General features: G+C 42.3%; 1 protein-coding gene across 1 annotated transcript; it reads left to right on the forward strand.

Moving 5' to 3' along the window:
• Nucleotides 1-386: 386 nt before the first annotated feature.
• Nucleotides 387-15330, forward strand: ipo7 (importin 7). Its single transcript, XM_010730896.3, has 25 exons — nucleotides 387-597; nucleotides 2874-2955; nucleotides 5688-5841; nucleotides 5934-6092; nucleotides 6182-6338; nucleotides 6637-6726; nucleotides 6890-6984; nucleotides 7071-7155; nucleotides 7279-7413; nucleotides 7585-7684; nucleotides 7777-7853; nucleotides 8446-8562; nucleotides 8917-9006; nucleotides 9098-9263; nucleotides 9368-9528; nucleotides 10040-10168; nucleotides 10977-11043; nucleotides 11195-11320; nucleotides 11449-11546; nucleotides 11637-11732; nucleotides 11882-12102; nucleotides 12222-12430; nucleotides 12522-12728; nucleotides 12812-12928; nucleotides 13812-15330. Exons 1-25 carry the CDS (start codon nucleotides 514-516, stop codon nucleotides 13907-13909), a joined length of 3120 nt encoding a protein of 1039 aa, XP_010729198.1. The 5' UTR covers nucleotides 387-513; the 3' UTR covers nucleotides 13910-15330.
• The last annotated feature ends 264 nt before the right edge of the window (nucleotides 15331-15594 follow it).

The raw sequence follows: 15594 nt of genomic DNA on the forward strand, positions 1-15594 counted from the left end.
TTTGCTGTTATGCGTTCAACAATAGCTCGACCAAAGAGCTTAACATTAACAAACGGTAGGTTCTACGGACAAATTCTGTAATCTGTAATATTTAATGTCATTTTACAACAATAATGTTACTAATGTTAGTTTTTCTGGATAATAATCAAACGAGAAACATTTGTGTGACTGAAACTCCTCAGTGAAGTGCGCAAATAATCATCTGAATGTTAATTAGAAGAATGAAATCAGCACAGATAAGTGTTTAACCAGCAGGGGGTTCACCTTCCCCATCTCCTTCAATCACTGTAGTCTGTTATGTGAGCAGACCCTGTTAAACTACAGCTCCCACAATGCCTTTAGGGCCGCCGGATGTTCGTGTTGCACACATTTGGCGCTGATCTATCCGGGTACTTCATTCACTGCTTCCTTTCGCGCCGGGTAACCGGAGAGCTGTGCGTCCATGTGCGCAGTGACTGGGAATTGATAGACTTCTGAAATATTAAAATCCGAGCCGTAAACAGAGTTTTCGTGATGGATCCCGAGTCTTTGGTCGAGGCCCTTCGGGGGACAATGGACCCCAATCTGCGGGAGGCCGCGGAGAGACAGCTGAACGAGGTAAAAAGTTGAGATTAGCTTTAATTGTGATGGAGGTTGTGGCGCGGTCTCGAGTCGGGCCTCGGTCGTTCATAACATCAAGATGGTGCGATCACGCAGGCTGGGCTCTGCTGCCATCACCATGAGACCAAGAGCCAAAAAAAAAAAAAATCTGATGTCCGACGTTTCACGGCCTCGCTCCTGTGTCACGTTAGATCCATTAGCATGACTTCAGCTGCGTTTTTTTTTTCTCTCCTTCATTTCGATGACACACTCCTGTGCCAGTAACCAACGTCAACGTTAGCTCCACCATCCGAGCCAGCTGAGGGGCTAACGCTAGCCCGTATGATTAGCTCGTCACACACACACACACACAGTTTCGGCGTAGTTGTGACATATCTGAGCGCTGACACGACACGAGAACAACACGGCGTGTGTGTCAAAGCACGAGTGACGCCCAGTGAACGCGGGGCATATGCTACTTCACGTATTTAACACACGGCGTGATGCTGACGGTTAGCCGCCGCGCGGCTAGCGTTAGCCGGCTAACTTGTTGGTTGAGCCGTGTATCTGCTGCTCACGTGTCACTGTGACAAGCCCTGAAGCGATGACATTCTTCAACAGCGGGATTAAAAATGACCACTGCTGACTTTTAAACTGCTCGTCGTGGCCTCTCTCCGTGTTTGGTCGGTGGCTTTTCGGTGCTAGTTCGTTAATAAACATCCCGAAATTTGAGTTTTGCGTTAGCCGAGCTCCATGTGTGTGGCTAACGTTAGCAGCCATGTCTTGGCTGAGGCTGCGTTTTAAAGTTGTGTCGTCTGTTGTTTTTTTTACTTTTTAACCATGTTTTGTTTGTTTTTTAATTCAGCTAAATGATACAAATGTGTGGAAATGAAATGTCAGAAATAAATGTAATGACTGATGTTAAAGATTTATACTGAAATGGACACGTGAATAAAATAATGTGTGGGTTTTCAATAATTGCCACATGTTATAAATGTTATTTGGACAGTGTTCTACACAGAAAAAAAAGGCTAAGTATTTGAATCCTTCAAGTCATAATATGACAATAATTAAATAATAGTACCCAAAGATGTTTGGATTCTGGCTGAGTTGTCTATTAAATGTTTGCAGGGCCATTGGACAGTCAAATCAAGAAGCTCCACCATTCTTCATATGCCCTCCTGTCAGTGAAACAGAAATGGACGACAGTCCACAAACCTATGTTGTGTCTTTATATCCAGCTGATGGTCATCCAGTATGTGTTGTTGCTACCAAGTAAAGGTTACATGTTTATTTTTGCCGGGGGCAAAGGGCTGGAGATTTTTATTTTTACACCCACATATGCATTGATAGTGACGGCTCACTTGGGCGAGTGTTCTTCCGTAGCTGGCCCGAGTTATTCAAGTTGTGTTTTAGAAACAGAAAATCATGTGTTCTGGAGGAGGATGGAGTAAAATCTGTTGGCGTACATAGTTTCTAAATACAGTGCTTTGCTTAGTCATAAACTCCGACTTTGTATTTCATGGAAAATAGCCAGATAAAAATGAACTCTACAAAATAATATAAAACATGACCTGTTTTTAAAAACTGTTGGTTTGACACATTGAACTGTGGTTGAAGGCACTATTAAGGAAGTATTGACAACAGCCCAGTGTTTGTGGTGCTGTGTATTTATTACCGATTGACCATCCGGATGCAAACATCTGGTCATCTCCATAATATATCACTTTTACAAGTTCACAGGCGCCAGCTTAATGGAGCCAAACCTGTAGAGGCAATAACCCAGAATTATATGAACGTAGTCATATTTTAGATCAGAACATTGACCCATGTTATTGGCCAAAAAAAAAAAAAGACCCGCACTGTTGTGGATCACAGCAGGTTATTATTGTGAGTGTCCTCTTTATGAGACTGGTTAATTTGAACGACTCGGTGATGATGTGCTTTTCTGACAGCATGGAGCCCATGGGATTTCTTTGTTTTGTAAACATCATGTAGAAATGCAACAAAGCACCAAATTATTCTTCAGTTTTTTGAATAAGGTAACAATGCAATACCCGTTTTATTGTCAGTCGCCTAGCAACTGTGTTTGTACGACTTTTAAAGCACCTGAACGCCAAACGTTGACGCTCCTTTCGATGGCAGCGTATTTACCATGTAGCCTAAAGCCACGGTCATCTCTTATAGACAAACACAACTCATGTGAAATGGTGTAAAACCTACTTCATGCAATGTGATATGAAAAAGTGTGTTAGTGTGTATAACCGGTTCACTTGTTCAATTCTAATTTACAGGGTCACACCCAGGTAAACTTTGTGTCCACTCTGCTGCGTGTCACCATGTCTGATCAGCTGGATTTGCCTGTCAGGCAAGCAGGTGAGTCTCAACATATATATAAAAATATTTCCACACTTGGCAAAAGATGACATCATATAAACCTGAAACAAATCTCTCTCTCTCTCCCGTTGAAAATAAATGAGCGTCTGCTGCTGGTAGCCTGAAGAGTGGGAGCAGTACATCTTTACAGCGAACACATTTGTGTAATCGGTTGGGTTAGGGAAGAATTTTAAAAGCTGAGGTGGAGATATGACAAACAGGTTAGGTTGCTAGATGTGCCCTGGTGAAAAATGTTTATAGGAGAACATAAACCTCCAAAAGTAAAAGCTGTCCTCCCGAGCGGTCTGCAGATTTGCTAACATTTATCATTGGGAGTTGAATGTGGTAAGTGTATTTTCTGCCTGTTTTGGATAAATCCTCCATGTACTGCGAGGCTCTCTTAAAATGCGAATAAGATTGAATCCCCAAATAAAAACCCATAATTCAATTTTTGCAATTCATAAGTAAATGCTGGAGAACACAAATAACACCCAAATCATTTGCTTTTCTAATTTTAGTGTTGCTCTTTGGTGTATTTGATAAATAGTTTTATTTTAAAACAATGTTGTGACACATTCCATGCATCTTTTTTTTTTTTTTTCTTTTTCCCACCAGCTTGTGTCAACTGGAGCCACATAAGGTTACAGAAACACTCTGGCACGGCGTGCCTCGCCACTTTATCCTGCATCTGACTCTCATTTTGTCAGATTGCATTATATGAGAAATGGACTGGATATTCTCCACGACCCCGGGTTCAACAGGTCACTTATGTAATGGTTTTTGAAAAGATGATTTAGCAGTCATACATGATTCACACTAGTGTTTTTGTGAGGCCAAAGTGCCACGCTGAAGTGCAGTGGACATGTGGAGTTGGTTAAATATAGCTTGTTTTGCTTTAGTCAAATGCTGCACTGCGAGGAAGGTGTCAGTGGTGGAGGGGAGGAGGGAGGGAGGGTTAAAATCAATGTTCAAAGTAAAAATCTTGACCATAGTTGTTGCAGAAAGTGGACAGATAGTATCTGAATCATTGTGTGTCCGCCTCCCCGAGTATTCAGAGCTGTACTAGCAAATTAAGCTGTTATAGGGCTGCGATTTAGCGCAATAAATTACTTTTCCAGCTGTAGGAAAAATGTCTGACAGTGTTTAGAGCAGAATAGAGGAGGAGCAGCTCCTCCAGACTGCACAGAAGCTGTTCAAATAAAATGACACATAAAGAGGATTACAAAAGCACATTGTCTTCATTAGTTGTATTGGCACTAGGTCAGTCACTTGCACCGGTCGGATTGTTATTCATTTAGTTCTTGCCTAAACTGATGTTGGTACGCAGCCCAAAATAAAAAATAGTTTCTGTAGAAAGTCTCTTTGCTTCTTTCATGAACATTTAATTTGACAGTTGTTACATAATTTTCAGTGAATGGACTGGTCAGATTCATTAATATTAGTTTCCGAACAGTCTCTGGACAGCATGGTTGAATGTGGGTTTGAGTTGTATTTGAGTCAGTACTGGCAGCAAGTTCAGTATGTGGCGAGTTTCAGAGATCTCTGCATGTTAGATTTCTGCTGCCGGCCGGATACAAAGAAGGTAAATCTGTGTGTGGTGGTCAAAGCTTTGAGAAAATGAGTTTGACTGCTGGGAACCATTGTTGAAACGTTGCTCTTGACTTTTTAAAATTTGACCTAAGTTGTTTTTGGTAGCAGAAAGAAGTTTCAGCTTTAAATGTCAGTATTATTGTAGCTTTTTTGAATTTAAAATTTTAGATTATCTCAGCTTTAGAAGCAGATTTAAAAACTTGCTGTAGATATTGTGGTTTTAAAAAAATACAGTGATTTGTATACTTGAACTCAGTCATTGCGTAATCTTGTTTGCCCAGAGGAGTGTGTTGAAACAGACATTCAGGTAATTTTAGATGGTTAATCCAGCCTCACTCCCCATTATGTTCCTGCTTCTGGACCGGAGCTGCAGTTTACTGAAGTTAACAAACACCAAAACGTTGCTGGTTTACCCTGATGTGGGTATTTTACTGTATTTGTACGTGCGTTTATCTTAACTTTCCAGTTTAACTTATTTTAATAAGCTTTCAGCCCTTTCATTCAGCTTGACATTTTCAAGAAGTAATTTTCCTCCTGTCTGTAAATCTAATTGATATGACAGATTCGTCGTGGCGTTGCAGCGTTGGGCGATGGTGTAGTTTGGTGGTCATGGGCAGAGGGGAGCGGAGGTGGCGGGGGGGTTATGCTCTGTCAGCATTGATAGGCTGGATTATGATTGCCTCGCCAGCGGTGTAGACATTTGTGTCAGCAGTCTGATGTCCGCCTCCCAGCCCTCACTCCTCGGTGCCCTCAGATGCCCCCCCACCCCCACCCCCCGTGAGCCACAGAAGTCAGAGTGGGGCCCCACATTGTAGATGTGAACCCAGCTGACACCCTTGTGCCACATTCAAAACTACTGAACTGCACATGGGAGAATTAAATCCTGCAGCTCTGACTTTACACTGCTGTGTTGTACACAGTCATAATGACCGAAACATAGGTGGTGCACATTTGGGAGTTGCTAACTAAATTTTAAAACCACACACAGTAGTTTAGATACTTTAAAACGCCTGGATTATTTGAGGAGGGGATTATTTTTGATGTGCCAAACTTCAAGTATAATAAATTCAGCAATATTCACAAATGTGTGTTTTATGTTGTCAGCTGACCTGTGTGGGGGTTTTTTTCCCCTCCCTGTGTAGGTGTGATTTACCTTAAGAACATGATAACTCAGCACTGGAGTGATGGAGACGGTTCAGGCACAGAGACGCCTGTCAATAACATCCCTGAGGAGGACAGGCAGTTCATTCGAGACAACATAGTGGAGGCCATCATCCACTCCCCCGAGCGCATCAGGTAACCACACACACAGCCCGCTGGCAGAGGTGAGGAAGCGGAGCTTTCTAAATCATCCAATCTATAACTGCCCCCTTTTTTGAATTTGTCAGGGTCCAGCTGACAACATGTATCCACCACATGATCAAGCACGATTACCCCGGCAAGTGGACGACCATTGTGGACAAGATCGGCTTCTACCTGCAGTCAGACAACAGCGCAGGATGGCTGGGCATCTTGCTCTGCCTTTACCAGCTTGTCAAAAACTATGAGTAAGTCAGACTTCCTAAATCTTTCACTTTCTAGTCTTTATAACACACGACACCGGGGTTAACGTTGTGCTTGCGTGTGTGAACAACAGATATAAGAAACCAGAAGAGCGTCAGCCTCTGGTGGCTGCCATGCACATCTTCATGCCCATGCTGAAAGATCGCTTCATCCAGCTGCTCCCTGACCACTCCAGTGACTCTGTCCTCATTCAGAAACAGATCTTCAAAATCCTCTATGCCCTTTTCCAGGTAATGTCACAGCACACACCATCTTCCTCTTTACCTGAGGGGGGACCTTTTGCTCTTTTGGGTGTGGATGAATTCAGTTTATTGCGGTTTTTCTTTTCTTTAAACAAAAACATGATGGTGCTAACTTTCACCTTATTTTCAAAAGTTTTTACTCCAAGTTTCTCAACCAGTGTTAAAAATAAATTTGATTTGTTCACTGACATTAGTATGTCATTCTTATTTATAATGTCCCCCTTTTAGCCAAATATCTAGTCTAATTAGAGTAAGTAGAAATTGCCTCTCTCGTTCGTCTCCGCAGTACAACCTCCCTCTGGAGCTCATCAACAGACAGAACCTGACAGAATGGATGGAGATCCTGAAGACAGTAGTGGACAGAGATGTGCCGCCGGTAAGGAGATGACATGAAGTCACTGTACTTATATCTCCAATTGTGTTGTGTCTGCTTTTTTTTTTTTTTTTTTTTTTTTTTTTAAATGTACCATCACCATTCACATATCCATGTTTAGTTTTTCACAAGCTGAGTGTACAAACGTTGTCTTTGGTCCGTGCAGGAGACGATGCAGATAGATGAAGACGAGCGGCCCGAGCTGCCATGGTGGAAATGTAAGAAGTGGGCTCTTCACATCTTGGCTCGGCTGTTTGAGAGGTAAAAATCTGTTCATGTGATGAATAACTTACAACGTACAAACATGTTTTTACCACAGCAATAACTATGTTAAACTGTGTTTGCAGATACGGAAGTCCAGGCAACACAACCAAAGAGTACACAGATTTTGCTGAACTTTTCCTCAAGGAATATGCAGTTCCTGCTCAGCAGGTAAGAACTTCAGACGATGTAATGTCAGCAGCAGCTCTTCAGGCGGACTGATGTGTTTGTTTTGATTTATTTATTTTTTTGGGTGTGACTCACAAACGATTTCTTTATATATTTGTCTACTAGGTGCTGCTGAAAGTCTTATACCAGTACAAGGAAAAGCAATATGTGGCTCCCAGAGTACTCCAACAGACACTCAACTACATCAACCAGGGCATAGCACATGCTCTGACATGGAGAAACCTCAAACCTCACATCCAGGTATAAAGACAACATGTCTGGATGTCCAGTAAACATTTCACAATGCTGTATATGATCAGACATGGTTGAGCTGTAACCACATTGTGGAACTATATTTTGTTTTGATTGACTTTGGTAGGATTAAGTCGAAGCTCCTCCCTGGTTGTGACTCCTCTTGTTGTTTTTTTTCAGGGCATCATTCAGGATGTGGTTTTCCCGCTCATGTGTTACACAGACAGCGATGAGGAACTGTGGCAGGAGGATCCATACGAGTACATCCGCATGAAGTTTGGTAAGCAGAGTAGGCCGGTACCTGTGATCTGAAAGGAATCCCGTACATCAGTGATGACTAACCTCTTATCCCATCTCTTCTGTCTCCTTTAGACGTGTTCGAGGACTTCATCTCTCCGACAACAGCAGCCCAGACACTCCTCTTCACTGCTTGCAACAAGAGGAAAGAGGTGAGTTTAAATTTTGTGCTTTTGTATTAGAGACGCAACAATCGATCAGCTGGTTTTCAGCTTGAGTGGCTGACGCCAACCAGTCTCCTATACCCAAAGTCTGCCTCATGAGCACAATGGCACAGACAGTAAGCGACAGTTGTCACGCATGCTAAAACGACAAGTCTCCTCCACACACAACTCACCTGCTGTTGTGAAAACAGAATTGTGGGTGGAATAAAATCGAAAATTGAATTGTTTTTTTTTTTGGGTGACTTCATTAAACATACCGCTGACGGTGAGGGAAGTCAACAGCGCAGACACATGAAGAAACATAATGAGGTGGGGCAAGCTGGTGCATGTGGGGAAAAGATCTGAAGGAAAAAGCAAGAGATAATAGTTTGAGTGAACTACTTTCTCTTGAACATGCACTTGAATTTTCCATCTAAGACAAAGTGACAAGAATCTTCATCATCGTGTGCATCTCTGGTGCATTTCCTGGGAACTACTTTGATCTCACGATGGAAAAGTAAAACAGATCCTGCCTCTGCCCCCACAGTTCACAGGCCTAGTCTAATTTCTTTGTTGTTTCTTGCTTTTTTTTTTTTTTAAGGTGCTGCAAAAGACCATGGGCTTCTGCTACCAGATTCTCACTGATCCTGCCTCTGACCCCAGGAAAAAGGATGGTGCCCTCCATATGATCGGCTCTCTGGCTGAAATCCTACTGAAGGTAAACAACACTCAGTTGGCTTGTTTGCATTACTTCCTTTTAACAATTGTTCTTTCTTTTCCACACAAAAAAACAAAACACAAAACGTGATTTCCATTGTGACCAAAACAGATGCTGAACTTGGTTTTCAAAGCACGTTCCTGTTTTGCTTTTAGTATGGCTGCTCACATGAGCATTCAGCTGTAAATTCCACACCCTAGCTATGCACTGTTAGAGATGGAAAACTATTGCACCTACTTGGCTATTGTGTTGTTGTAGTCCATTTGAATATTGTACCTGTGTATGATACTTTGGAGTAAAAACACTGAACCCACAGGATGTGTTGTAAATTGTTTTATCTCTTTCTCAACACAGAAAAAAATTTATAAAGACCAGATGGAGTTCATGCTACAGAATCATGTCTTCCCCCTGTTCCGCAGTGAACTGGGCTACATGAGAGCCAGAGTAAGTAATCATTTCATAATTAAGCAGACATTTACTAAACTACTTTGCTTTTAGTTGGGTCATTTAATGCATTTCTCCTACATTTCTCTAGGCCTGCTGGGTGCTGCATTACTTCTGTGAGGTGAAGTTCAAAAGTGACCAGAACCTGCAGACGGCTCTCGAGCTGACCCGCCTTTGTTTAATCAACGACAACGAGATGCCAGTTAAGGTGGAGGCGGCTATTGCCCTCCAGGTTCTTATCAGTAACCAGGAGAAAGGTGAGCAAGTCACTCGTGTTATTTATTTATTTTTTTTCTTTTGTGTAATCCGGTTGTAGTTTTTCTTTGAGTGTCTAAATGAACTTGTGCGTTGTGTCCATTAGCCAAAGAATACATCACCCCCTTCATCCGGCCAGTGATGCAGGCGCTCCTGCACATTGTCAGGGAGACGGAGAACGACGACCTCACCAATGTCATACAGAAGATGATCTGTGAATATAGCGAGGAGGTCACACCAATTGCAGTGGAGATGACGCAGCACTTGGTAAGCGCCGTCAGTAAAAGAGGCTACATGTTGCGGTTATCAATTCACACGGTGCAATAACTGAGTGGCTGCATACCTTCAAGGGCCACTGAGTTGCAAATCTAAAGGGCAAATTCATTCAGATGGAGCACAGCAAACGAGATAAAAGTTACTCATGGAGCAATCCAAAGAGAAGCAATCGTCTGATTTTTTTTTATTTTTTTTATTTTTTTTCCCAAAAATGCCACAAAAATCGGAAACTACAAGATCACCAAGATTGCCACACTGCAGAGTAACATTTGCTTTCTTCTCTTTGCACAAGCTTTTATATACTGCCAATGGCTGTCAGTTGCACAGCAGCTCTTTTGATTTTTTGCCAGCTCTATATTTCTTTAACAGTTAAAGCTACCGTCAGCTCTAGTAGGATTTCACCAGTTCCTTGTATTTAATGTTGAAGACCTTCAGCCTCGAGGCAGAATGTGTGAAGTCCACAGATCCAATCATAATAGTCTCTTTGTCCACCCTTTGACAGGCTATGACGTTCAACCAGGTGATCCAGACGGGGCCTGATGAGGAAGGAGGAGATGACAAGGCTGTGACTGCTATGGGCATCCTCAATACCATTGACACATTGCTAAGTGTGGTGGAGGACCACAAAGAGGTTAGCATCATAGCCGCTGAGCATCTCTGCCCACACGCACTCACTCCATCTCCTGGCTGATCACTCATCTCAGTGGCACTTCATCTGCAGAAGCGGCTCTGGTCTGCTGTAGCGTTGCTGCCAACACACTTCAGCCACCCACCAACTCCTGGGAACACGCTCTGTTCTCACCATGTTCAAAATGACTCAGAGGCTGAGGCAAACGCTAGAAATAGTGCCGGGGCACGCTGCCACCATGTCTGCCCGAAACACAGGACTGCTAGCGCTCAAAGCCAAGAAGCTATTAGATTTGACCGAGCGTTGCTTTTACACCGAGGTTTTTTTTTTTTGATTGCATAACAGTTCACTGGTCATTGATGTGCATCACTCTGCTACAAAGAATTAAAACTATTTTTATTTAACCAAGGAAATCTATCCAATAACTTATTCATTAACTAAAATCAAGGATGTTAATGTCTGAACTGAAAATTGGATCCTGAAATCCTGAATGCCTTTTGTGTGTAAAATAATTTCTTTAGTTTTGTCTATCTCATTTCAATTGTTATGCAGTTCCTTAATGTTAAACACACAGTAGGCTGAGAAACTAACACTAAACAAACGTGTCTGCTGAGGGAATATTTGATATTGTTGTACACATTTTAGACAAAAAACGGTTTGCTTCATGTATTAAATTATAAGAGCCTTGTATTGGATGACACCACACAATATTTGTAGTATTGGGAACATGATGAAACCATAGACATCTTTGATCACAACAGCTTTATCTTCTGGACTTCAGCATATTGATCATTGACTTGTGTTGTTTCAGATCACCCAGCAGCTGGAGGGCATCTGTCTGCAGGTGATTGGCACTGTGCTGCAGCAACATGTACTCGGTAAGCAGGGCAGGTCTTTCCTGTACTTCCACATTTCACCTGCACGTTGCACTAACTATATCTGTCTGCTGTGATCTGTTGATAATAAACACTAAAAGACTTATTTTTACTTCCAGCAACTCACCGTCTCTTTTCCTTTTGTTCCTCTCAGAGTTCTATGAGGAGATCCTGTCCTTGGCTCACAGTCTGACCTGCCAGCAGGTGTCGCCACAGATGTGGCAGCTCCTTCCACTGGTGTATGAAGTCTTCCAGCAGGATGGATTCGACTATTTCACAGGTACTGGCTTAGAACCGTAAAATAGAGCACTAGCACTGGATCTATGCTCTGTAACATCCTCACATTTTCTCACTCAGGATATTTTCTGTAAATTGAGCTGTGTGGAAAATAAAATGTTTGTGTTTCAGATATGATGCCTCTTCTACACAACTATGTCACAGTTGACACAGATACTCTGCTATCTGACACCAAATACCTGGAGATCATCTATAGCATGTGCAAGAAGGTAAGATAGTGCCGTTGCGTACGTGTGATGTAAGAGAAGTGTGACGTTTGTGGTGATTTGAGGCTTACCTGACTGTCTTACTTCACGCAGGTCCTGACAGGTGATCCAGGCGAGGACCCAGAATGCCATGCAGCCAAGCTCCTGGAGGTGATCATTCTGCAGTGCAAAGGTCGTGGCATTGACCAGGTCAGTATGAGGAAAAACAAATGTACACCTCAGGTTGGTGAGATGAAGAAAAACATCTACAGTACACATTCATTCCTGAAATTCTATTTTTAATGTAGCCTCTGTAATGTACACGCTTGGCTTTTATTAAAGATGAACTTCTGTTGCAGGTCGTGCCGTTGTTTGTGGCCGCTGCATTGGAGCGTTTGACGCGGGAGGTGAAGACCAGCGAGCTGAGGACTATGTGCCTGCAGGTTGCCATCGCTGCACTTTACTACAGCCCCCCTCTTCTCCTGAACACTCTGGAGAATCTGCGCTTTCCAAACAACACTGAGCCCATCACTAACCACTTTATAACCCAGTGGCTCAAAGATGTCGACTGCTTCCTTGGGTAAGAGTTTGATGTGTATCTCTACAAATGTACAGCTGAAATATACAGTTTCTGTACCTCACAATAAATGAGTCAGCTTCTAAAGGAACAAACGTGTTGCTCTCCCCCCCCCCTCACAGCCTCCACGACAGGAAGATGTGCATTCTCGGACTTTGTGCTCTCATTGACCTCGAGCACAGGCCTCAGGCTGTCAATCAGGTGGCCGGTCAGCTTCTCCCAGCAGCCATCCTTCTGTTCAATGGCCTCAAGAGGGCGTACGCCTGTCGAGCAGAGCATGAGAACGATGACGACGACGACGATGAAGATGGAGAAGACGAGGAGGACAACGGTAAAGCGCGAGGATAATTTGATGTGCTGTTTTGCATCAGCTGAAGGTGTGTGTGTGTGAAGTGATTAAGTGTTTATATCTCTGAATTTAGCTGAACTGGGTAGTGATGAAGACGACATCGACGAGGAGGGCCAAGAGTACCTGGAGATGCTGGCGAAGCACGCAGGAGAGGATGGAGATGATGAAGACTGGGAGGAGGACGATGCTGAGGAGACGGCACTGGAGGGCTACACTACAGCTGTAGACGACGAAGACAACTTAGTGGACGAGTATCAAATCTTCAAAGCCATACTACAGAGTAAGATGACAAGCTATTGATGGAATAAAACAAACATGTCCATGTCGTACATCGGTCACTAATCTGACTTTACCTTGATGCAGATATCCAGAGCCGTGACCCAGCATGGTACCAGGCACTAACACAGGCCCTTGATGAGGAACAGGGCAAACATCTTCAGGACATTGGCACACTTGCAGACCAGAGACGGGCAGCACATGGTGAGCACCAGCTCAGACTGTACTCCAATTTTCCAATTACAACCTGATGCGGCACTTCAATCTGACAATAAAGCCCTTTTACATGCCATTTCCTGTTTTTCTGTTATTGATGTAGTTTCAAAAGCAAAACTAAACATTACAAAAGCATCTTTATTCCAAGTAAATGTATACATGAAAAAGCAGAAGAGAAATGAATAAACGCATTTAAACAAAGGTGCTACCACTGTGCCTTTTTTTTATTTTTTTATTTTTTTATTTTTTTATACAGGCACAAAAACAGACTGGGATGATAAAAATAAAACGGGTGTGTTGCAATCCCAGTTCTATAATGAAATGCCAACATACTGTGGAGCTACCTGCAAATGGGTGGTCAAAGGCTTCAGGGACTGATTTTGATCAGTTTCAAGTCTGACTGGCAACCTTATCGCTCGCTCTCGCTTCCTTTCCTTTTCCCGTCTAATGTTGACTCATAACAAAGTCATAAAAAGCCCCCAAAAAAAGTGTTGATCACACTGGGTGGCAGAGCTGTGCCAGAATTCGGTGTGGTCTTCATAGAGAAACAATGTGAGCCTTCAGCACCTGAGCTGAGAACAGCAGAGGGTGAGGAAGGGAAAAGAGGAGTGTATTTTGGGATACCATGTTTGAATCACTAATCGGTTTACAAAGCTGGTCTTGTCTTGAAACTGCATACCTGCCGTTTTTGTGAACAATGACGCAGGAAAGACCAATTTAAAAGTTTTTTTCAGTCTGTCTTCGACTTGCTGACAGTTAAAATGGCCAGCTATCGGGAGGTCTAACACCAGCCACATTAAACCTACGGGGGAAACAACTTTTTGTGTCAATGTGTGATTTTTAAGTCCTGTTACTTATTGTCTAATTACAGAATCCAAGATGATCGAGAAACACGGCGGGTACAAGTTCACAGCGCCAGTGGTGCCATCTACTTTCAACTTTGGAGGCACTGCTCCAGGAATGAATTGAGTCATCCGTTCTACTTTTTATTACTCTGTGACTGATTGTAGTGAAGTGAAAAAAAGCTTGTGTTGTTCCCTTAAGTAGTGGTTCCAGAACTGGTTCTTCTCAGTCATGCTTCAATCTTTCAAACGGGGGAAATAGCGCCAGAAGATGTGGGAAAGCAACCAAAATGCAACCAATGGCTGGGGAAAACAAACCAAGAACTTGAGCACGATGCAAGAGAAGAAGCTCTGAACAACGTTGTCATCTGGAGCCCAAATGTGTGGAGGGGATACCATGACGGCAACTCTTTTTGTTTGTTTTTTTTTCCCACTTAAACAAAATTGGGGGATTAACAGTTAGAAATTGATAATGGGACTAAATATTTCATTATCACTGTTGTGGCCAAACGGCTGTAATGATTATACCTCTGGTAGTGGTGATATCTACGTTATTTTCTGCATAAACAAACACACATGTTTATGTACATACAAGCCAAGGTTATTGATTTTTCAAGTAGCCTTGAAAAGACAACCAGAGGCATTTGTAAGGTGTTAACAGCTGTATTCATATGTAGCATATTGGATACTTCATAGCACTATGTGATGCCTGATCTCTGTAAATTAATGACTAGCACTTTCATATTGTTCAGGTCTCCTAGCCTTCTGTATCAGACTGCAAATTTTTTAAATTGGAGACTATTTAAAAAGAAAACAGCTGTAACTTTGTTACTTTGCAAGCGACTTCTGTAATGGCTGGTTGTCACGCATCTGGTTACAGAGTGGATATCGGTGGGCAACTCGGAAACATTTGATTTCAGGAAAAAAAAAAGAGAATGTTCTTGGTGTTCAGTATGGCTACAGGACATGTGTTTTTGAGCACTGAAAGTACAATTGAATACATCACTGAAGCATGTACAATTGGACTTATCGTGAAGGTCTCAAGCTTTTGGTTGGTGTATGGATGAACCATCTATATATACAACAACATATTAAAAAAAACAAAAACAAAAAAAAAAGCTAAGGGATCCATGACCTCGAGTGTTTCCTTTGTACAGGTGCATTTCTTCTCCTGCTTTATAAGTAGCTAGTTAATGAGCTTCACTTCTTTTTTTTTCAAATGTTCCCCCCACATGATTTGTTTTTGAGGTAATATCCTGTATTTACACACAAGCTTGGTTATAGGATTAGGCCATCCAAAAAAAGAAAATGTATATAATATCTCCAATGAACCACTGGGACGCTTAACAAATTCATCCGAACGTTTTCCACCCTGTGCCAGATATAAGCATCCCTGTGAGTTGTCCAGCAACCTTTTAGAAAGATATAACAGTCACTGGACACCACAAACGATGCAGCAGCACTGCAGTATAACAGTTTGATTAAGTTCCTAAACAAGGCTGGAGGGGCGCAGGCCTGTATAATAAAATAAACACTGGCTGAGTTTCATTTCATTCATTTTCATCTGTGTCAGGGCTCTGGTTGGCTGAGGAGCCCAGTCAAAATGTCTGCTGTGGAAAAGGTCTATAACGATTCACTAACAGTATCAGCTGACATGATGCTCTAAAGGCAAGGCAAGTTTATTTGTATAGCACAACTCGTACACAAGGCAATTCATAGTGCTTTACAGAGGCAAGGAAAAACATTGGACATTAAGCAATAGAAATAAAAATGAAAAAAAAAAAAAAATCATTAAAAACATCAGAATGTCAT

Source organism: Larimichthys crocea, chromosome VIII (genome assembly GCF_000972845.2).
Source record: "Larimichthys crocea isolate SSNF chromosome VIII, L_crocea_2.0, whole genome shotgun sequence".
Taxonomy (NCBI): domain Eukaryota; kingdom Metazoa; phylum Chordata; class Actinopteri; family Sciaenidae; genus Larimichthys; species Larimichthys crocea.